Consider the following 24,533-nt stretch of genomic DNA (forward strand, 5'->3'; position numbering starts at 1 on the left):
AGAAGTCAATGTGGTAACGATTCTGGTTCAAAATGGCTACCAGGCTAATCAGGCTGACTCTTTGCCATGTGGTACAGTTACCCTCTACTACTGAAGAGTAAAACACATTAGTCACTTTTTACATTGCCACTGTAAAATGTATCCATAGGCCATGCTGTAACCCCATAAAGATATGTGCCAGAAATATTTATTTAAAGGTCAATCAGCCCATTTCCTATGAAATACCATTGAACAGAAATGAGTGAATGAATCAAGACACGAGAGGCCACAGACTCTCTCAATGTCTGCACCCCCGATGTCTGCACAGGCACCCCCAATCTGACCTTGGTCCTACTTTAGGGAATAGCGCCATGTGTCCCTTCAGCTGTGGAGAATTAGACATCAGAAAGAGCGAGATAAAGGAGAGCAAGAGAGCGAGCGAGAAGGGGGGTGGGGGAGGGGGGTGGGTGAGACAGAGAGAGAGAGTGCTAATCCTCCATCATTTGCTCCTTATGTTCATAGGGTCGATTTTCTTGCGTGGCGTGGGGGGGCATATGCCTGGCATTACAGTCTGGCTGGGCGGTGTCCGGGGCGTATGTGTGTGTGGTAATGGGGGATCTTGCACCCCAGTTTTTTTTTCATCCCTTTACTGGTAAGATATATGGGACATGGTGCCTTTGTGTCTATGGCATCAGCTCAAGTAAGCTGCAGGCTTTAACAGAGAAGCCCCATAAAAGACACTGATATCACAAAGGATACATTACAACAAACCCCCTGGATGCTAGAAACAGTGTGACAAAGAGCAAGGTTAGCGTCATGGATATATACTGTATGTTTATATACATCACTGGTTAGCAAGTACATTGATACATCAAGTTCTTATCAAGACAGTGCTAACGATGACTTAAAGTGGAATCTGAAAATAAATATTATTCTATTTATAGGATTTTGGACATCTACTAGGTCTACTTATTGATCTGAATGCATAGCCCCCTCTGCTGTTGATTGAAGGTACTTAAGGTAAATCAAATAACATTTTATTGGTCACATATTTAGCAGATATTATTGCGGGTGTAGCGAAATGCAGTGCAGTAGTATCTAACAATTCACAACAGTACACACAAATATCAAAGTAAAATAATGGAATTATAGAAATATATATAGAAATATAGAAATATTAGGACAAGCAATGTTGGAGTGGCATTGACTAGAATACAGTAGAATACAGTATATAAACTCAACGAAAAAAGAAACGCCCTCTCGCTGTCAACTGCGTTTATTTTCAGCAAACTTAACATGTGTAAATATTTGTATGAACATAACAAGATTCAACAACTGAGACATGAACTGAACAAGTTCCACAGACATGTGACTAACAGAAATTGAATAATGTGTCCCTGAACAAAGGGGGGGGGGGGTCAAAATCAAAAATAACAGTCAGTATCTGGTGTGGCCACCAGCTGCATTAAGTACTGCAGTGCATCTCTTCCTCATGGACTGCACCAGGTCTGCCTATTCTTGCTGTGAGATGTTACCCTTTCAAGGCACCTTGAAATACATTTTTGGGGGAATGGCCCTAGCCCTCACCCTCTGATCCAGCAGGTCCCAGACCTGCTCAATGGGATTGAGATCTGGGCTCTTCGCTGGCTATGGCAGAACACTGACATTCCTGTCTTGCAGGCAATCATGCAGAGAACGAGCAGTATGGCTGGTGGCATTGTCTTGCTGGAGGGTCATGTCAGGATGAGCCTGCAGGAAGGGTACCACATGAGGGAGGAGGTTTTCCTCCCTGTAACGCACAGCGTTGAGATTGCCTGCAATGACAACAAGCTCAGTCCGATGATGCTGTGACACACCACCCCAGACCATGACGGACCTTCCACCTCCAAATCGATCCCGCTCCAGAGTACAGGCCTCGGTGTAACGCTCATTACTTCGACGATAAACGTGAATCCGACCATCACCCCTGGTGAGACAAAACCGCGACTCGTCAGTGAAGAGCACTTTTTGCCAGTCCTGTCTGGTCCAGCGACGGTGGGTTTGTGCCCATAGGCGACGATGTTGCCGGTCATGTCTGGTGAGGACCGGCCTTACAACAGGCCTACAAGCCCTCAGTCCAGCCTCTCTCAGACTATTGCGGACAGTCTGAGCACTGATTGAGTGATTGTGCGTTCCTGGTGTAACTCTGCAGTTTTGTTGCCATCCTGTACCTGTCCCGCAGCTGTGATGTTAGAACTTACCGATCCTGTGCAGGTGTTGTTACACGTGGTCTGCCACTGCGGGGACAGTCAGCTGTCCGTCCTGTCTCCCTGTAGCGCTGTCTTAGGCGTCTCACAGTACGGACATTGCAATTTATTGCCCTGGCCACATCTGCAGTCCTCATGTCTCCCTGCAGCATGCCTAAGGCACGTTCACGCAGATGAGCAGGGACCATGGGCATCTTTCTTTTGGTGTTTTTCAGAGTCAGTAGAAAGGACTCTTTAGTGTCCTAAGTTTTCATAATTGTGACCTTAATTGCCTACCGTCTGTAAGCTGTTAGTGTCTTAACGACTGCCCCACAGGTGCATGTTCATTAATTGTTTATGGTTCATTGAACAAGCATGGAAAACAGTGTTTAAATCCTTTACAATGAAGATCTGTGAAGTTATTTGGATTTTTACGAATTATCTTTGAAAGACAGGGTCCTGAAAAAGGGACGTTTCTTTTTTTGCTGAGTTTACATATTAAATGAGTAAAACATTATGTAAACATTATTAAAGTGGCCAGTGTTCCATTATTAAAGTGACCAGTGATTCCATGTCTATGTACATAGGGCAGCAGCCTCTAAGCTGCAGGGTTGAGTAACCGGTTGGTAGCCGGCTGGTGACAGTGACTAAGTTCAAGGCAGGGTACTGGGCGGAGGCCGGCGAGTGATGAATATTTAACAGTCTGATGGCCTTGAGATAGAACCTGTTTTTCAGTCTCTCGGTCCAAGCTTTAATGCACCTGTACTGACCTCGCCTTCTGGATGATAGCGGGGTCAGCAGGCCGTGGCTCAGGTGATTGATGTCCTTGATGATTTTTTTGGACTTTCTGTGACATTGGGTGCTGTATACGTCCTGCAGGGCAGGCAGTGTGCCCCCGGTGATGTGTTGGGCAGAACGGCACCTTCCTCTGGATAGCCATGAGGTTGCGGGCGGTGCAGTTGCCATACCAGACGGTGATAAAGCCCGACAGGATGCTCTCTATAGTGCATCTGTAGAAATTTGTGAGGTTCTTAGGGGCCAAGTCGAATTTCTTCAGTCTCCTGAGGTTGAAGAGGTGCTGTTGCACCTTCTCCCCCACACTGTCTGTGTGGGTGGACCATTTCAGATTGTCAGTGATGTTTTCCCCCGAGGAATTTGAAGCTTTTCATCATCTCCACTGCGGTCCCATCGATGTGGATGGGGCATGCTCCCTCTGCTGTCTCCTGAAGTCCACAATCAGCTCCTTCATTTTGTTGACGTTGAGGGAGAGGTTTTTTTCCTGGTACCACTCTGCCAGGGCCATCGCCTCCCCACTGTAGGCTGTCTTGTCGTTGTTGGTAATCAGGCGTGTTGTGTCGTCTGCAAACTCGATAATTGACGCAGTCATGGGTGAACAGGGAGTGTGGGAGGGGGCTGAGCATGCACCCTTGTGGGGCACCTGTGTTGAGGATCTGCGCAGTGGAGGTGTTGTTTCCTACCTTCTCCACCTGGGGACGGCCCATCAGGAAGTCCAGGACCCAGGGCGGGCTTCAGACCCAGGGCCCTGAGCTAAATGATGAGCTTGGAGGGTACTATGTAAAATTACATGCTTCTTGTCATTTCCCGTTCTAACCAAAACAATAGCCACAATAGCTGTAACTGAAGGGGTTCAAGTTAAGATTTAGTAAGCAACTACATCGAAAAATGAAATGTGAGACATAAATGACGAAACAAACTCACCTCATGGGGCTGATTCATGGTGGGTTTTTATTCAAATGTTTTTATAAAGGAAAGCACAAGGATAAGATTGGTAGAACAATCTGGTGAAACAATGGCTGTAACATACATAAAGAAACAAAAATACAAAATGAGCGTATTTTTCTTTTTCTAACTGATGATACACAGCAGCATCATCACCCGGACATGTAAAACAAACAAATCTATCTTTCTGCATAAATTACTACTATTTCATTTGATTTATCGTCATCAGCCAGTCTATATCACACAAGTGTTGGTGGAATTTGCTGTACAACTAGCCTATTGATCCAGACACAGAATTGCACTTGGTTCAGACATCGCTAGCTATGCAAGACTACAAATAGTATGGTTGCAATTTAAACTTCCATCTTTCAGACTTCTGCAACCCCCCCTCCCCCATCCCCACCACCACATTAACTGCCAACACAAAGTCCCATACAGCGAAGGTGTGTGTGTGTGTGTTTCAAGGGAAGAATAGATCAAGTCTAGCCGCCTACACTACCACGTGGTGGGTTTGCATTCCTCTAATATAAAAAATAAAAGAAATCGCCTCATTCCCCAGCCTATTGGAACATCTGTTCGACAAGCAGCACTTGGTTTTTCTTTTAAGAGACTCCAAAACTAAGGCGGAGCTAAAACCATATTCTACCTGTAATAATGTTCATATCGGAAAAACACAACAAAAACAAGATTCAGCATGATACTACACTAAACAAAACAGAATGTTTCTTTACTTGAGGACAGAGTAGTAGGAGGAAGAATTGTAAAAATTGCTATTGGCCAGCTCCTGAGCTTGGCTTTGGGTGCATTCCAAATCTCATCCTATTTCCTTTAGAGTGCAACGCGTTTGACCCATAGAGATACATAGAGGACTCTAGTGCCCAGAAGCCTATTGGCTTGGCAGCGCCATCGAGGACTTTCCCCATTTTGAAGTAGTCAACTAGGTGGGACTTCCAATGGGTTAAAGGGATACTTCGGGATTTTGGCAATGAGGCCCTTTATCTACTTCTCCAGAGTCAAATGAATTTGTGGATACCATTTTTGTATGTCTCTGTGTCCAGTATCATTGAAGTTAGAGGTAGTTTCGCGAGCCAATGCTAACTAGTGTTAGCGCAATGACTGGAAGTCTATGGGTATCTGCTAGCATGCTAGTAGATAAAGGGCATCACTGCCAAAATCCCGAAGTATCCCTTTAAGGAAGGATCACATAATTCCATCCAGGTCAACACGAGGTATCAGCCAATGAATTATAATTGTGAGTAAATATTCCATAACTACAGGTGGCAGTATATCACCAACCTTATCTTTATACCTGTTCAAACAACACAGATGGCAGTGGGCACCCTTTCAGTTTGTTTACCAACTCGGAAGTAGTAGAAGAAATGTACTTCAAAATGGAGATGGCTTCAATGGAGCTGCCCGTGCTCTCACAGACGCCATAATGGGATAAATACAATGATGTGATGTCTATCTAAGTCTATGTTTTGAACATAGCCCTATGTGAAAAGAATATGGGTCAAAAGTAATGCACTACATAAGGAAAATGGTGCAATTTGGTCCGCTGCTTTTGTGTTCTTCTCTGGTGAGGCGGGCTGGACCTGCAAACCCAGCCGTACCAGCCCAGACAGAACTCTGAGGTAGATAAAACCAGTCACACATGACCACACATGGTCAAGATGACCATTAGAGCAAAAAATTAAATTTTCTTTAAAGACAACCACGTCAATTTAGCGTAAAGTAAAAACAGATTGTAATTTCATCATTAAAGTTAGGCATTTTCTTTTAATTTTACTGTGTCTGTTGAAGTAAAAAAAAAATTTTTATAAGCCTTGACGTTACCTCACAATTTCAATCTTGCATTTCTTTTAAATCTATTTGTGTTTTTTATTTCAATTGTAGGCTATATTGTCTTAATTAGGGAGATGAGATCAGTAGGTGTGGCATTTGATGGAGGTCAACATCCTCGGCTGTGTGTGAAGTATGACAAAACAAGACACCTATCCTGTCAAAGTCTAAAGAGGCCTTACTATGGACTGACAGGAGTTCTAATTAAGAGTGGCTGTTCTTTTTAATGTAGCCTGGTTAGACCAGACTGAATACTGTGATCACCATGAAGTGAAACAGTGAAACGTTAGGGAATCAGTTTGGATTCTGCCAGGCTATGAAAAATGACTGTTATGATGTTAGCGGAAGGCACATTATCCAACCCATCATCTGTTTGGCAAAACCTTTGCTTCTTGAGCTTCTCTATCAGTTCTCTATTCATAGATTGATTGACAGCTGCCAAACGGCCAATTCTTCATATTTAATCTGATACAGAAAATCATGTCAGACATTAACCCTAGAAGCCGAATTGAATGATAATATCTTATAAAGACCAAAAATAAAAACCAGTAACACCTCACCAAATGAACACTTTTTGCAAGCAACATGTTTTTCATCATATATCTTGGCTCATAAACTACCTATAAAACCCATTGGAAATCTCTTTTTCCTTAAGTCAACAGATTCCACAAAAAAAAGAATCAATCTCATGCATCTTTTAACATCACGCTGTAGGCTACTTGCCCCATTGCATCCACTTGGAGAATCCGTGGTAAAAAATACACGTCTTTTCGTTTATCAAAATAAAACATTTCTTCCTGTTTTGAAGGAGGGGGGGGGGGGGGGATAATTGTTGGTTTTGTCCATTTTTTACACCTCTGTCTTCGTTTTACACACCATGGTATCATTGCTGTTGGTTCCATCATACACAGTTGTTTGGTTGAAGCTGTGCAAAAGAGTTCTTACTGAAGTCTGGTCTGGTCCAATCAGGAGAGGCTGTGACTGTGACATCATGAGTCAGCGCCCACAGCATCCATTACTGCTCACAGAAGTCACCTGACAATACACACGACAATCAGGATCAGGATCACTACTCCTACTATGAGCAGTGCTACAGTACAATTAAAACTATCCCTTCCATCTCATATAGGGACTCATACCTTATCGTTACTTGCTCTGTTGACTGTAGGGAGACGAATTATTGGACGAATCCACTTGTTGCTGTGAACCATTTTCCTGAAGAGGGAAAAACTGTGTAACTTCACATCTTAATATCTGGTATTAGCACCATCAAGTAAGTAATGGTATGGGATGTCAAAATGGATGTAAAATGGCTGTACTCATGATGAGACATGGATGAATGAGAGGAGATCAACACAATGAGATGGCAAGGACGAGCCTTGGAACTTACGGCTGTCTGCTGCATGTGGGCGTACTGAGGAATATAGGCTGCCTGGACTGCAGCGTTGGCTGAAATATACTGCTGTCACAAGAAAAAAAACAATATATTAGATTAGCTCAAATCGGGATTTAAGGGATACTGTACCCCTCGGAAGGTAGCCAACTCATTTTCACCCAATCCCAAATCACCCAATCTCAAATCATTATTCCTTAGCCTCTGTGCACTTTAGATCTGAGTTTGCATCAGGTAAAATGAGACTAACTAAATTGCACCTCCCACTTCCCAGAATCCCCCTCACCGCTCCACTGCTGCCCAATGAGAGATGGCCCATCTGCTGTGTCATGACGGCGGTGGGCTGCATTGTCATGGTGTGGTCCACAGAGGGCGACATTACAGCCTGCTGTAGCAGAGAGAGAAAGAGAATGAGAGAGAGAGAGAGAGAGAGAGAGAGAGAGAGAGAGAGAGAGAGAGTGAGAGAGAGAGAGAGAGAGAGAGAGAGAGAGAGAGAGTGAGAGAGCGAGAGAGCGAGAGAGAGAGTGAGAGAGCGAGAGAGAGAGAGAGAGAGTGAGAGAGTGAGAGAGAGAGAGAGAGAGAGAGAGAGAGAGAGAGAGAGAGAGAGTGAGAGAGAAATATTATAATTCTAGAATCAATACAAGGTCATCCTCATACTCAAATCCATTGAGGATCAATGGAAGGTCTGCAGGCAAAAATATCTGTCTTTAAAATGATTGGAATTTGTGGTTAGGTTTAACTGTAATAACTAATTCATAACACTGCTTCGGTACAGAGCTGAACAGGGACTGGTTACACTTAATTACATTAACAAGTCTAACAAATGTTGGTTATTTAAAAAATATATATTTAAACAACTAATTGACCGACATCGGTTAAATTATTTTAATTCCATTTTGTTCATTTATTTTTGGTGACTTTGATGTGCAGATTTTCTGTAGAGATAAATCAGATCAAGCCTGAATTGTGCGATATAGTAGGGAGTTGTAGTTTCAAACAGGCCAATATTCTACATAGTTTAGCGAGGGAAACATGGTAATTAACTACAATGACCATAATCCATTGTGTGCCCGGTTTAAACTTGTCCGATCTGTGCGGGGCAGACATGGAGACAGAGAACAGAGAACGAGAGGGATAGAAGGGAGTTGCTTCGCGAGCTTGAAAATAGTGATTTTGTCAGACAGCAGTGGCAGCAGCTTTATAGAGATGAGATAATGACTTGGAATAAAATAATAAAGTCATCAAATAAAATATTTGATTAAATTATATTAATGTGAATAAATGATGGTTAATAAGTGATAAGCAGTAATGGTCAGTCACTACCATCAATAATAGTTTTATTCTGTGTTGTTACAGCATTCAACCCACATACTGCATAGTGCATTTAATGTAAAAAATAAATAAAAAATAAATAAAAATAAAACCGTGATTATTTTGTAATAATCTAACAGAAACTGAAACAATCTCACAAAGCACTAACAGCTCAGCACTAACCAAGTGTAACTTGTGACTTCAAGTTAGTTAGATTAATCAGACAAGCTCAGCACCCCCCAAAAATACATATTTTTTAGGCCTCAAGGCCATCCGTATAAGCCAAAAGGCCTTGAGGGAATGTACCATTTCCTTGTCAAAATGGGGAGAAACAGACACAGACACTTGTTCTACTTGAAACCATCTGCTGAGAGGATGAAAATCGTTCAGTCATAAGACCGTATCTGCTGCAGGCATTTCCTGTTGGCTCCATACAGCAGTGGGAGCAGAGAACTAGAGGCCAGAGAGGCACAGATGTATCTCGGTCCCAAATTACACCCTTTTCCCTCAAACTCAACTCTGGACCATTTTTCATTGTTCAACCTCTAATCAGGGACTGATCTAGACCTGGGAGACCAGGTGGGTACAATTCATTATTAGGCAGAACATAAAACCAGCAGGCTCTGGACCTAGTAGGGTAAGAGTTGAATACCCCTGCCCTGTTCCCTACATAGTGCACAACTTTTGACCAGAACCCGAGTCAGTTAGCTACAGGAAAAGAGAGCTCTCTGCTTTTGTCTCAGGCTCTGGTCAAAAATAGTGCACTATATAGGGAATAGGGTGCAAATTCAGTCGCAACCTTAATCCACCGTGTCACATCCAGATGATAAAAGGGAAGGAGCTCAAGAGCTTAAACTCCCCAGGGGAGGTTCCCCTTTAAATCATAATCAAAACAATTGATTTGTTCCGCACTCACTGAAATATGAGGGAATGTTCCGGTTCCCAGAACTGGGCTCGGCTCTGTTTTGTTCTGTTCTGTTCTCTTCCCACACAGATTTTGGGGGTGTTTATTCTGCAGCATCAGCAGAACTCGCTGATTAAAGTAACACATTCTGTTTTTGAATCAGGGTATTTTTAACTGAGGTAACATGTCATATGTCAGCCTCTCAACATATACTATCAGTGGAATAAGATTAATACAGGGGCGAAACTGACTTTTAACAAGGCACACATGTTAATTGAAATGCATTGCAGGTGACTACCTCATGAAGCTGGTTGAGAGAATGCCGAGAGTGTGCAAAGCTGTCATCAAGGCAAAGGGTGTCTATTTGAAGAATCTCAAATCTAAAATATATTTTGATTTGTTTAACACTTTTTTGGTTACTGCATGATTCCATATGTGTTATTTCATAGTTTTGATGTCTTCACTATTATTCTAGAATGTAGAAAAAAGTAAACATAAAGAAAAACCCTTGAATGAGTAGGTGTTCTAAAAACTTTTGACCGGTAGTGTATATGTCCCCCCCACTTCTAAAACCAAAGTTGCGCCCCTGGATATATATTTAACCATTTTCTTCACTATGTTTTTGTATATGGGAAGTAGCCGACTAACTGTTTTATTAGTCGTATGTATGAGACACGCATGGTATAAATCGTCCAATTAAATGTTTACTGGCAGGTATGTCTGTAGTGTCTGCATGTATAGCTCTATGAATTGAGTAAGAATTAGTTTCTATCACTGTGTTTTTGTACCAGGGTACAAAAAAATGAAGTCTGACACTAGCACTGTGTGTGTGTGGAGTAAGAAAGACATCATTTAATTTCTCTTACTGGGTGTTGCATGATGTAAGGCTGGTGGGCCATCCAGGAAGGATTCTGTACCTGCCACATGAAAGGGCAGGGTTAACCTCATGCCACATTCTTCAAATTTACATAACATTTACATTTGAGTCATTCAGCAGGCGCTCTCATCCAAAGCAACTATCATCTTTTGATCATTTATATTGAATTAACTCCAGGATAATGATGTGCCTACCTGGTAGGAGGTGACAGGAGACATGTAGGGAGACATGGCTTGCTGAGCCATCATCCTATTGGCCGTTAGGGTGTAGGGAGAGGCATAATAGCCGTTCTGCATAGCAGCTGAGGTGGGGTCGTAGGTGAGAGTCATCCCGCCCTGGTTAGGACAAAACAGAACCGTCACACAAAGCCAGATCTTTATCATCTAACCGTCACATTAGCATCCCAATACCAACCATTAAATCAGTACCATGATCTGTAATGGCTATGCACTAATGCAGTGGTTCCTAAACTGTGGGGCGTGCCTCCCCCCTGGGGTCGGCAGGGGGGGCACCGGTAGAATTGTGTAGAACTGCAGGACATAAGCTTTAAACCTGCAAAATTCAGTCCGCCAACAAGAGGTGGAAAAAAATGCCCAATAGTCATATTTGAGTAAAAGTAAAGATTCCTTCATAGAACATGACTCAAGTAAAATTAAAAGTCACCCAGTAAAATACTACTTGAGTAAAAGTCCAAAAGTATTTGGTTTTAAATATACTAGGGGGGGGGGGGGGGGGGGTCCCGAATGTTGGAAGGGGGACCCGAGTGAAAAAGTTAATGAAGCCCTGCTATAATGAACTGGTCTCTCAGGATAGGATTAACACTGGGCTCTGGGCAAGTCAGTCAACACTAAAAATGAGGTCATTGCATTTATTCTTAAAATGGCCTTTATTAGTCTGGCAGGGAGAGAAAACTTGCAGTTGTGGGTCCACCCACAGAGACATCCAGACAGATGAGAAGGACAGAGAGGCACTTACAAGTCTGAGCTCTCCCTCTCGGGGCCAAGTGCGACCGCTGGGGATGTATGGACTGTGGCTGTGCCTCTTCCTCTGACCATCGGCAAACTTACACAGCAGGGGCTCAGAGGGAGCTGGAGAGAAAAAAAACACATCATCCTCACCATTAGCGAAACCAAAAAGTGAGCATTGCAGCCCAAAGCATGAGAGAGAATAAGAGAAAATAGACCTTACCCATAGTTCCAGGCGCCGTCTTGATAAACTTCCCATTGAAGTGGGCTATGGCTGAGTTACACATCTCCTTGGACTCCATCCTGAGAATAGTAGACATAAGTCACACATGAATCAATGGGACCTAAATTAGAAAAAGTATCAGGATTTGAACCCACAACCCTTCGAGTTACCAACATGGCCCTCCGTCAAACTGTTACTGAGCATTGAGATGTTCTCACCTGGCGAAGCCGACCCCTCTGCTGGCCCCGCTGTAGTCTCTGAGGACGCGGGTGGAGATGACCTGTCCAAAAGGCCTCAGCAGCCCCTCCAGCTCCTGCTCGTCTACAGACACAGGCAGGTTGGAGATGTACAGGTTGGTGGGGTCCTGCTCCTGTTGCTGCTTAGAGAGAGGGACAGAGAAATGGATAGAGGGGTATCAGGATCATTTTCCTCCAAAGAATCTATGGTAATTTGGACGGCAACACCAACTTAAACCACAATAGCACTCGAGGACAATTACATGAACATTTCACTCGGATTAAAATGATGCGTTGACACGATTTGAGTCTGTGATGATATCCAAGTCAGGGTATCCAAGCCATAACAACAACAAAAAACACAACTGAACACGAGTTAGCTAGGGTTGTGTGTTGCCTTAGTGACAGTCACGTCCAGGTCATGTGGGGCCTTCAGTCAACAACTCCGTAAATGCGTTATCAAGGACTTGAGTTTCTATGGCCCTTGATTTGCTCATAATGGCGACTGGTCTCTTTTTCTATTTTCTACGCATCTCTCTCTCCTTTTTAGATTTAACACCATGTTCAGTTCTCCCATCTTTACCATTACGAACTCAACAGCTAAGCAGTACAGTTCTGCAGCTACCATACAGGCACACTGTGTTCTGCTGGCCTCGGCAGAAATACAGGAGCTAGCTAGACACAGGTCCCTGAGAGAGAGAGAGAGAGAGAGAGAGAGAGAGAGCGAGAGATAGCAGAAATGTGCTGACAGAGAGAAATGTATTTGGAAAAGTGAAACCGGTGAAACTGGGAGAGGGAGGAGAGCAGTAGTGTTAAAGTACTTATGTAAAAAATACATTCCGTAAGACAATATTGTACTTTTTACTCCATACATTTCCCATGACACCCGAAAGTACATTTTGAATGCTTAGCCAGGAAATGGTCAAATTCACACACTTATCAACAAAACATCCCTGGTCATCCTTTCTGCCTCTGAACCTGGTGGACTCACTAAACACACATGCTTTGTTTGTAAATTATGTCTGAATGTTGGAGTGTGCCCCTGACTATCCGTAAATTAAAAAAAACAAGAAAATGGTGCTGTCTGGTATGCTTAATATAAGGAATTTGAAATGAGTTATACTTGTGCTTTTACTTTTGATACTTAAGTATATTTTAGCAATTGCATTTATTTTTGATACTTACGTATATTTGAAACCAAATACTTTTACTCAAGTAGAATTTTACCGGGCGACATTCACTTTTACTTCAGTCATTTTCTATTAAGGTATCTTTATTTTTTTTACTCAAGTATGACAATTGGGTACTTTTTCCACCAGTGGAGAAGAGGAGTTGTTCAAATCATAGGTTGAGGCTGAAAAAAAGACCACCCTATTTCACCAAAGAAGTATTCAAACTAATAAGCATAACATCAGTAACTGGACATGGAACGTTAGCATAACATGCTAACTCATAACACAGCATTAAATGCTACCTGGGAGTATCCTAACCAGAGCACATTAATTTGTGGTTGCTGTGCTACGAGACAGTCATAATATTTGCATAGCAGCAGAAAGCTGTCCGTCCTGTTCTGTGCGTGCGTGTGGACCGACTGTTTTTTGGCAGCGAGCGGGAGAGGGAAGGGAGGACATCTGGCTTCATTTGAGAACGTGAATGGGGTCACCGCCTGAACAGCCAGCCAGTCAGCTGGGGTCATGTGACTAACTCTGCTGCTCTGCTTTACACACACACACACACACACACACACACACACACACACACACAGTTAAATGCACACACACACAGTCTACTGCTGCAAATAATCTGTCGTTGTAATTTACAAAACAGAGACGTGGAATGGAACCTTAGCATAACACGCTAACTCATAACACAGCACAACATGCTAACCAGGAGTATCCTAACCAGAGCACATGGCTTAGTAGTTGCTGTGCTACGAGACAGACAGTCTGTTGTACTGCTAACAGAAGAACACAGAGTTCCTCTCACCTTAGCCATCTGGGCTTGTATCCCACTGGTCTTTAGGGCATGGACCGTCTTCTGGGCTGCTGCAGGGCTGTCAAAGTCCACAAATCCATACCCTGGAGGAGGAAGAGGAGCACAGAAACAACCGTCATATACAGCAGTACAACTTGACATTAATTAGCTTTACATTACATTGCAAATGCATTTGCTGAGTAGCATACCAGTGTGTGATACTATCTGACAACCGTAAAACGTATCAGTTGTTTCGACACATTGGAGAAAAGGAGATCAATAGTAGAAAACATGATACTGACCTTTACATTTGTTCGTTGTTTTATCGAGGATGGCCTTTGCCGACACGATCTTGCCGTATCTACGAACACAAGAAGAATCAAACGTTAAGAACAGGACGTTGCTCTCGTATCCTTTAATTGTATCGATTATCACTACAATATGCATACATTATTGTTTTAAAGGTCAAACTATATTTCAATCTACCCGATCCTCTTTGTTTGGTACTGTATGTGTTATGAAGGCTCAGTGGGTAAAGCTGTTTGAAATGATGTCAATACAATCAGTTAACAAACCAGATGTGGTTGTAGTTACGTCATTTCAACCACTTGCTGGGGGTGGGGGTTTCATTTTAGCTTCAAATATATGAATTTGTTGAAAAAAATACTGTATGCCTTATATCACAGACAGAGTGTCGCTCTACTGCTAAACTCCTACAACAAGGGCCGGGAGTCAGAACGCTAGGCTTGCACAAGAATGCATATGACATCATCGCTGAGAAAAAGGCAGCCATGTAAGCCGGGTGAGGCAACCGGGTTGTGAGGCTTGGAGGGAACATACTGAGCCTTAATGACCACACAGCACACCATGTTACTTCAGTGGACTCATTTAAGAGGATCAATTCATTATTGTATCTTTAACCGCATTGTGTCTTTAACCGAATGAAACCCTCGTACTAACGGGCATACTAAAAGGCACTTCTGCCGAGTCACTGAATGACGTCAATACTTACAACAGGCTAAAGACAAGAGGTTAATGCAATCCATGCGAACACACACTGCAGTATTTACACAGTGGCATACAAATGTATGTATGAAACTCTGAAAGCTTTGGGCACTGTAAAAAATAACAAATTGACTCCCCACACAGGGACTTAGCTACAAACATCCATAATATGTCAAATATGTGTGGTGGGATGTAGGTGTATAAAGAGATAACAAACATTGCTACAACAGCCGACATTATGTCAAAGAGCAGCCTAACGCTAGACCAAAGAGAAAACGATAGATGCCTAGCATAGCCTAACTATTTGTTCATGTCAAGGCGCCGCGTTACCGTACTTGAAAAAACAGCCTGCGTCATAAACTGCGCTCAAAACTCAGACAGAAATACCCGAGTTGAAATGATGCCAAGCCGTTTTGCGGAACTGGTATTTTAAGGACGTGCATCATGCTTTGGTTGAACTAAACGCTCGGCTAACATTAGGCCTGGTTGCAATGAAAGGCTCTTTCATTTCTGCTTGGTGCCCGGCGAGCAGGCCACCACCGTTGGGAGCAAAACACAAGCAAACAACACAGCAACAGCGGCTGTTGCCCCTGGTAACATGGTTGAATGCTTCGCTCCATATGCTTGTGGTCCAGAGGCCAGAGGCGCACAGAGACAAACCCAACAAAACATGACAATTGCTGCCTTCACCAATCCCAATACTGTAGAAAACAGTCACGTTCCCTAATCTCTCGTCTCTACAGATACAGTATCATGTATCTGTATCATGTATCACAGTTCCCATGGTTTAGTTGGTTGGAGGGATGCTAGCTAGTGGCCTCTATGCTTGGTTCATGCATGGGCCACATGAATATGCTATTGGCATATATAGTTGGAACAAGTTGTTCTAATTCATCATAATTGTGTGTGTGTGTGTGCGTGTGTGTGCGTGTGTGTGTGTGTGTGTGTGTGTGTGTGTGTGTGTGTGTGTGTGTGTGTGCTGAACAGTACTCACGGCTGGCAGAGCTTGACCAGGTCCAGGTCAGTGGTTGCTGGAGGCAGGCCGCGGATGTACAGGTTCGTTTTGCTGAGCTGGTCCCATCCTGTGGTGCTGCTGTTGCTGCTGGTGCTCACCGTGCTGGGGCTGGCTGGAGCCATGGGGTACGACTGCAAGGAAGAGACACGGTCAGGTACACAGTAAACACACGGTCACTCTGTTGCCCTCCGTTAACAGCGGTGTTTGTGTCTCAACCAAGAAAGAAATGGAAATTCCTGGAAAGACTAGAGACGAGTTTAAACTCAGACAGATTTGTAGTTAAATGGTATTTACACAGGAGAGAGACAAGAGAGGACATCAGGTACACACAATACCACTGACTTAACACACACACCGGTTAGCAGGCAAATACACACACATATATGCACGCAGACAAAGACACACCCACACACACCCCTCAACGTGCACAGACACACAAACACACACAGAGACAAACTGGTGTCCCTTGCCTACGGAAATATGAAACATGGCCTCCTGTGGCCTTTGTGCCACACCCAGAAAATACATCTGGGAATCTAGGAAATCCCCCCCCCCCCCCCCCCCAACAGCACACAACAGCCTCAGCAGATTCCTGAACACACAACAGTCTACAGTCAAGTCAATTCCTGGCAGGAAACGTACACAGTATCATGATGTTTTTCATGCTTTTACTCAAGGTGAGACGCAGGTAGCTGATAAGACCCACGGCACTGAGCACAGACTGTCAACAAGGCTCAGCTATATACCTAGCTTCCGCTTCCTGACACGCAAGGCAAAACAGTGCCCCCCACCCCCCACCCCCAAGCTAGTCTATAGCTAAACTGAATCAACCGACGCTTGTGACATGACACGCTCACGTGCCATTCTTAGCTGGTGACGTGAGACCGAGAATCTATTTCACATAGACCACAAACACATCATTATGTGTTTTTTTTTTTTCAAGTACAGTCTATGCCATCTTATCGGGTCATTTCCCATCTGGTTTTGGGACATCCAAACCATGATGACATTCTAATGTGTATTGTGATATAATGTGTGAGTACAGCAGGGAGATAACAAGGTTGTATGTGTGTGCATTATTTGACTCATGGCCCTAATCAACTGACTTACCACTGTGAGTTACACACAGTCACATACTAGGTCAATGCATATCGTTGTAGCTATAAAACTAACTCCAGGGCATCAGTGGTGGAAAAAAGTACCCAAAAGTCATACTTGAGTAAAAGTAAAGATACCTTCATCGAAAATGACTCAAGGAAAAGTGAAAGTCACCCAGTAAAATACTACTTGGGTAAAAGTCTAGATGTATTTGGTTTTAAATATACTTGAGTATCAAAAAGTAAATGTAATTGCTAAAGTACACTTAAGTGTCAAAAGTAAATCATTTCAAATTCCTTATATTAAGCAAACCAGACAGCCCAATTTTCTTGTTTTAAAAATGTACAACAGATGAAGCATGTGTGTTTAGTGAGTCCGCCAGATCAGAGGCAGTAGGGATGACCCGGGATGTTCTCTTGATAAGTGTGTGAATGGACCATTTTCCTGTCCTGCTAAGCATTCGAAATGTAATGACTACTTTTGGGTGTCAGGGAAAATGATAATAAGTACTGTAATAAGTACATTATTTTCTTTAGGAATGTAGTGAAGTAAAAGTAGTCAAAAATATGACTAGTAAAGTACAGAGATAGCAAAAAACGACTTAAGTAGTTACTTACTTAAGTACTTTACACCACTGGAGAGCATATAGTAGTTGACAGCACCCTGCTACAACTGACCGTAGTGGTGAGATTGTGTAATCTGTTGAGCTAGTGCATCAACTATTCATCTGTGAAGAGCACACTTCTCCAGCGTGCCAGTGGCCATCGGTTACGACGCTAAACTGCATTTAGGTCAAGACCCTGGTGAGGACGATGAGCATGCAGATGAGCTTCCCTGAAACGGTTTCTGACAGTTTGTGCAGAAATTCTTCAATTGTGAAAACACACAGTTTCATCAGCTGCCTGGGTGGCTGGTCTCAGTCCATCCCGTAGGTGAAGAAGTTGGATATGGAGGCCCTGGGCTGGTGTGGTCACACGTGGTCTGCGGTTATGAGGCCGGTTGGACGTACTGCCAAAATCTCGAAAACGACCTTGGAGGCGGCATATAGTAGAGAAATTAACATTCAACACTCTGGCAACAGCTCTGGTGGACATTCTTACAGTCAGCATGACAACTGCACACTCCCTCAGAACTTGAGCCATTTTTAACATGTTGTTGTGTGACGAAATTGCACATTTTAGAGTGGCCTTTTATTGCCCCCAGCACAAGGTGCACAAGGTGTAATGATCATGCTGTTTAATTAGCTTCTTGATATGCCACACATGTCAGATCGATGGATTATCTTTGCAAAGGAGAAATGCTCACTAGCGGTGATGTAAACACATTTGTGCACAACATTTTTGAGAAATTTGATTTTTGTGCGTATGGAACATTTCTGGGATCATTTATTTCAGCTCATGATATATGGGACAAAACTTTACATGTTGCGTTTATATGTTTTGTTCCGTGTTATATACACACACAGTGCAGTGAAAAAGTATGTGCCCCCTTTCTAATCTTCTCTATTGTTACATATTTTTTGATACTGAATGTTATCAGATCTTCAACCAAAACCTAATATTAGATAAAGGGAACCTGATTTTACAAATAATGAAATATATATATTTATTTTATTTATTTAATTAACAAAGTTGCAGTATGCAACACACAATAATTGAATAATAATTGTGAAAAAGTAATTGCCTGTTACACTCAATAACTGGTTGTGCCACCTTTAGATGCAATGACTGCAACCAAATACTTCCTATAGTTGTCGATCTGTCTCTCACATTGCTGTGGAGGAATTTTGGCCCACTCTTGCATGCGGAACTGCTTTAACTCAAGGATATGTGGGTTTTCAAGCATGAATTGCTCATTTCAAGTCCTGCTAGAACATCTCAATTTGGGATAAGGTTTGGACTTTGACTAGGCCATTCCAAAACTTCAAATGTGTTGCTTTTTAACCATTTTCACGTAGACTTGATTGTGTGTTTTGGATCATTGTCTTGCTGCGTGATCCAGCTGCACTTCAGCTTCAGCTCACAGACCGATGGGCTGACATTCTCCTGTAGAATTCTCTGATACAGAGCAGAATGCATGGTTCCTTCTATTAAGGCAAGTTGTCCGGGTCCTGAGGCAGCAAAGCATCACCAAACCATCACACGACAACCACCATGCTTGACCGTTGGTATAAGGTTCTTACTGTGGAATGCAGTGTTTGGTTTTCACCAGGGATAATTGGACCCATCTCATCCAAAGTTGATTCAAGTTTGCCAAAAAGCACCTGGATGATCATCAAGACTCGGAAGAATGTCCTATGGACAGATGATTTAAAAGTCTAACTTTTTTAGATGACATGGGTCCCATTATGCCTGGTGAAAAGACATTCAGCACTACTGTTCTTTCTAGAATTTTCTAGCATGGAGTTTTTCCATTTCACCAAGCTCCAGAATGTCGGCAGTGAAATATAATGAGATGAATAGGGGTAGGAGTTTTTCCTAGTCACATGGTCAGGAACAAATCGTCACCCTGGTTCTACCCTAGGGTTAAGTGCCTTGCTCAAGGGAACAATAACAGACTTGTCACACTTTCAGGTCAGGGATTCAAACTAGCAACCTTTTGGTTACTAGCACAATGCTCTAACCGCTAGCCTACCTGCCACTAGGCTATTTCCCTGGTGACATTCTTGCGTGGGGTGCTGTCTACACTCCTTCCATCACGGTTCCTTCCTAGTACTACAGTCTGGTCTGGTGTGTCAGTGGGAACCTACCACACATTCTCTGAGGCAAACCAGAGCCCTCCTCTGCAAGGCATTTCCTTCCTCTTACTCATTAAAATAGCTCCAACCCCGCAGAAGCCACTCCAGGAAAATCTAGAATGGCATGCGGCAGACCAATTCATCTGTGGATTAAGAAAAAACATGTTCCGCCTTCCACCATTTGAAAACATATTTACCAAAACAAAATGGTGAGCTAAATTACATTAAGATGGCCACCACATTGAATTAGGGCTGGGACTACTTATATCGTTTAGGATGGCGATATCCTAAGCCTACCCACAGAATGCACACATAATCACCTCCATCTTGTGGACTAGAATCTTTGACGAAGCAAAGAATGAAGAGCCATTGCATAACTAATTCAGATAAACAACAGATGATTATGCCTATGGATATCTTTACGGGTGGAGTTATACTAAGCCTACCGACAGAATCGACACACAATCACCTCCATCTTGTGGACTAGATGGTTGAATCAGCAGCCCGGTCTCATAGACTAGACGTAACATAGTACATCACTGGGGCTAAGCTTCCTGCCATCCAGGACCTATATACTAGACGGTGTCAGAGGAAGACCCCAAAAAATTGTCAAAGACTCCAGTCAACCCATAAGTCATAATGTTCTCTCTGCTACTGCACGGCAAGCGGTACCGAAGTGCAAAGTCTACATCCAAAAGGCTCCTTAAGAGCTTCTACCCCCAAGCCATACTGTAAGACTGCTGAACAATTCATCAAATGGCCACCTGGACTATTTACATTGACCCTCCCACCCCCTTTGTTTCTACACTGCTGCTACTCGCTGTTTATTATCTATGCATAGTGACTTTACCACTACCTACATGTACAAATTACCTCGACTAACCTGCACCCCCCGCACATTGACTTGGTACCGGTACCTCCTGTATACAGCCTCATTATTGTTATTTTATTTTTTAATTTAGTTTATTTAGTACATCTTTTCTTAACTCCATTTCTTGAACTGCATTGTTGGTTAAGGGTTTGTAAGTAAGCACTTCACGGTAAGGTCTACCTACACCTGTTGTATTTGGCGCATGTGACAAATAAAATGTGATTTGATTTAGTAAACGTAAATCGGGAGCACTGAAATTAGTATAGGTTAAGTTTGGTATGGTTACATAAGACAGAAGGTTACTTAAAGTGGCCATATGTCACTTTTTGGGCAACACAACCAAATTCACCTAGAAATGTGAGTTATAGAGCTATCATTCTACTTGAACGCAAGTCTAAGAAGCAGTAGATCTGTTTTCTATGCTTCTCGTTCTTAAGTTTAGTTTTAGCCTCTTTTACTTTCGGTTTTGTACACCAGCTTCAAACAGCTGAAACAACAATATATTTGCTTATGGAAAATACTTCACAGCGGTTTAGATGGTACAATGATTCTCTACACTATACTAGTTTATTTTGTCACAAACTGAAATTAGGCTAACTATTAGATTTTTAGCAATCAGGAAATGGCACAACAATTTCTGCATCGGGCGTATAACGTGTACGTCTAGCATACCAAAGGTTGCGTGTTTGAATTTCATCACGGACAACTTTTGCATTGTAGCTAATTAGAAACTTTGCAACTACTTACACATTTTTTTGCTACTTTGCAACTAGTTAGGGTGTTAGCTAACCATAACTCTTTAACCTAACTCCTAACCTTAACCCTAACTCCTAGCCTAGCTAACATTAGCCACCTAGCTAACATTAGCCACAACAAGTTGGAATTCATAACATAGCATAAGTTTTGGAAATTCTGAACATATCATATGAAATGGATGACGGACATCCACAAATGAATACATACCATACGAAACGTAACATATCATACTAATTGGGGTGTCCCGGAGGTACATGTACTATGTTACCTCTACCCCTGAGTCCAGGTTGGAATCAGTGGTGAACTACAGTGTGGAGTAAAGAAGGACTGAAGTACCAACTCATTTAGATGACTACCTGATTATTAGGCCTATTGGAATCATTCAGGGCGGATATAGCTACAAATCGCAATCACCTCCATCTTGTGGACTAGATGGCTGAATCAGTGGTGAACTACAGAGTAGTGGTACAGAACCACTGCATAGGTAGCTACACCTGAAAAGGCTCATTATAGAGGCATGAACACCCATGTTCACTCCAGCACACTGACCCACATTAGGCAGAAGCTGAGCACGCCGCTCACTAGAAGGCCTACTGAGCAAAACCAAAACACAGGTGAGCAGGGCCTACTGTATCAGTACTAGGTCTATACAGAGCATGTTCTATTCTAACAATACCAACAAGGAATCTAAGATGTAGTAGGCCTTCTGTAGCTATGCATCATCATAACTATTATATTCTATATTACTCTGTTCTATTCTATTGCTATTCTATAAAAACCTACAAGGAATCGAACAAATGGGACATATGAACTACAATTTCAATGCCATACATTTGTGTGTGACCTGCGTGGCCTATTTTCATTAAAAACATGCTGAAGAAATCATGGGTTTCTCCTCCAAGACTTGGGGAGGTAGAGATAGAATAACGTGGGCCTACATTTGAAAAGCCGGGAGAATAAAACCGTGTATGTTCAGAGTATAGGTGATTCTTCTTGTGAACATTATAGCAATGTTATTATAGCAGTAGGCCTAACAAATGTTCAGCATCTAAACCTGGGTTACCTGGACCATGCGGAGGGTCTCTCTCTCTCTCTCCCTCTGTCCTCCAGTAAATTAATGCGTAATTATATCATACATCATATAGGCCTGTTCCTTCATCAGTTACCTTCTGAATGAGCAATTCGATGCGTATCTGAATGTTAAAAAATGTTATCCTATTTAGGGAATCAATCTATTTGGATGATAGTTGTTATAAGCCATTAGGCCCTAATACAATAAAAGCTTCTAGATAGGCTATTCTGTAATGCTAATTCAAGGACAAAGCCGATAATATAAAATGGACACTAATGCACAGAACATACTTGACCAAAATGTAGTGTAGCTAGCTACGGACAGTCACACTACATCACTTTGCAACCTGACTGTCGGTGAGCGGTGTTATAACACTATAATAACGACTGTCGCTTCTCGTGACCGTGTTAACTGAGGTGATAAGACAGCTGGGCCGTACGCACATTCGAATTGGATGCGTTCAAAGGACTTATGGCACCGTTTTGGACCATCCCAGCCAGGGCTTTTTTGGCCTACCTGCTTCCGATATGTGCTCTTCAACGGGTTGGCAGTGTTTGCAAAGATCATCCTGGATAGCCTATTCCAGTTATTCCGAGATAAAAAGCTTGTTTCCCCACAAAAATTCAGCTACATGCAGACCCGTTTATTTAAAGCCAGTGGGTTTATTTGGAAAAAATCCGCATATCGACCGGGTTTGAAATAGACTCCGTTTTCGATCCTGATTCAAATGTCCTTGTCGCGTTGTCACATCCGTAGGCTACCTAACATAGGCTACACTGCGTAGGTTATATGGTTTAATCCCACCAAAGTGTCGTCCAACCCAGGCATCAAAACTCAGTTCAGTTCATTGATCTACGACGTCCTGCTGACCACTCCTGAGTCCCACCTACTACAGACCAAACCATTGCGCATACAATAGAGGTGAGTTTCAAGATATAATCAAATAACCTTCTTATTGAGTACGGTTAGTATTAATATTCTGAACACAAAACGCGTTTAAATGTTTGACAATCAACACAACACAATCACTACCATGAAAGATACATGTAATACGCAAATTAATACATTGTATCAATTTGTCGTTCCCCATACCCCGCGTTTTGTTGACGCCCACACATACCATACATTCTTTACCCCCTCCCCCATTGACTCCCTCCCCCTCCCGGAGTCCAATGGTTAAAGCGAGAGATGAGAATTGACAGGTCAGGATGTAAAGGATAGGCAGTTCTGTTAGATAAGCAAAATACTGTAACATGTCATTGGTTTGTGCCTCACTAACATGAATAGTCAAGACAATGCCGTGTCTAGGGTGCTTTTAAAAGGGACAGGGATAGAGATAGGAAGGATATAGGTTAGAAATGGTGATCTATTGTAGGCTATTTCCTCCAGCTCCTGTGATGATGTAGACCTAAGGACGGTGGGAGTAGAAACTAAATATAGACTGATCTATGATCACTAAAAAGTGCACTCTAAAAGTCCAATCTGTAATGGGAGGGTATATTCATGTCAGATCTCACTGCACTCAGACCGCCTTGAATGATTTACTAGGCTAGAGGAAACCATTACTAATTCACCTGATATTTATCAACAATAAGCATCTTTGCAGTGGCGGAAAAAGTACCCAATTATCATACTTGAGTAAAGGTAAAGTTACAGTACCTTAATAGACTCAAGTAAAAGTCACTCAGTAAAATACTACTTGAGTAAATGTATAAAAGTATCTGGTTTTAAATATACTTAAGTATCAAATTAAAAGTAAACACTATAAATCAGAAGGCACAATGGTCTTGTAATTGTTTATTCACAAATAGCCAGGGGCACACTCCAACACTCCAACACACAGACATAATTTACAAAAAATAATTTGTTTAGTGAGTCCACCAGATTAGAGGCAGTAGGGATGACCATGTGTTCTCTTGATGAGTGTGTGAATTGGACAATTTTCCTGTCCTAAGCATCTGAAATATAACGACTCGGGGAAAATGTATGAGAGGAAAAAAATACATATTTTCTATAGGAAAGAAGTGCAGTAAAAGTTGTCCAAAATATAAACAATACAGTAAAGTACAGATACCCCCAAACACTACTTAAGTAGTACTTCAATGTTACTTTAGTTACTTTACACCACTGCATCTTTGAATATTCAACTCTATCTGTACCATTCAGTGGTATTTTGTTGAAGACAGTCTCATTCATGTATGTTAAAATGTGTATATACACATTTTAACACACATATATATATATATATATATATATATATATATATATATATATATATACATATATATATATATATATAGATATATATTT

At 42.2% G+C, this 24,533-nt stretch overlaps 1 protein-coding gene across 5 annotated transcripts; it reads right to left on the bottom strand.

Moving 5' to 3' along the window:
• Positions 1 to 3,927: 3,927 nt before the first annotated feature.
• LOC110495863 (RNA-binding motif, single-stranded-interacting protein 1) lies at positions 3,928 to 23,359 on the bottom strand. 5 transcript variants are annotated; one of them, XM_090208140.1, is made up of 13 exons: positions 22,740 to 23,359; positions 15,669 to 15,820; positions 13,972 to 14,030; positions 13,682 to 13,773; positions 11,678 to 11,835; positions 11,460 to 11,539; positions 11,247 to 11,359; positions 10,466 to 10,606; positions 10,261 to 10,311; positions 7,466 to 7,567; positions 7,177 to 7,248; positions 6,926 to 7,001; positions 3,928 to 6,821 (listed from the first exon to the last, which is right to left on the bottom strand). In XM_090208140.1, exons 1-12 carry the CDS (start codon positions 22,788 to 22,790, stop codon positions 6,933 to 6,935), a joined length of 1,140 nt encoding a protein of 379 aa, XP_090064266.1. In that variant the 5' UTR covers positions 22,791 to 23,359; the 3' UTR covers positions 3,928 to 6,821; positions 6,926 to 6,932. The 5 variants fall into 5 exon arrangements, with proteins under 5 accessions (XP_090064266.1, XP_036808224.1, XP_036808222.1 ...); XM_036952329.2 differs by having other exon boundaries at positions 7,177 to 7,245; positions 22,740 to 23,345; XM_036952327.2 differs by having other exon boundaries at positions 7,177 to 7,245; positions 11,678 to 11,838; positions 22,740 to 23,286.
• Positions 23,360 to 24,533: the final 1,174 nt, after the last annotated feature.

Source organism: Oncorhynchus mykiss, chromosome 18 (genome assembly GCF_057628025.1).
Source record: "Oncorhynchus mykiss isolate SJ-2025 chromosome 18, ASM5762802v1, whole genome shotgun sequence".
NCBI classification, from domain to species: Eukaryota; Metazoa; Chordata; class Actinopteri; order Salmoniformes; family Salmonidae; genus Oncorhynchus; species Oncorhynchus mykiss.

Coding starts and splice junctions, on each gene's coding strand:
- LOC110495863 (XM_036952326.2), bottom strand. CDS start 22,790: ATGATCTTTGCAAACACTGCCAACCCGTTGAAGAGCACATATCGGAAG. Junction 11,540..11,677: donor AGAGGGGTCGGCTTCGCCAG/GTGAGAACATCT, acceptor TACTATTCTCAG/GATGGAGTCCAAGGAGATGT. Junction 7,568..10,260: donor CTTACATCATGCAACACCCA/GTAAGAGAAATT, acceptor TCTCTGCTACAG/CAGGCTGTAATGTCGCCCTC.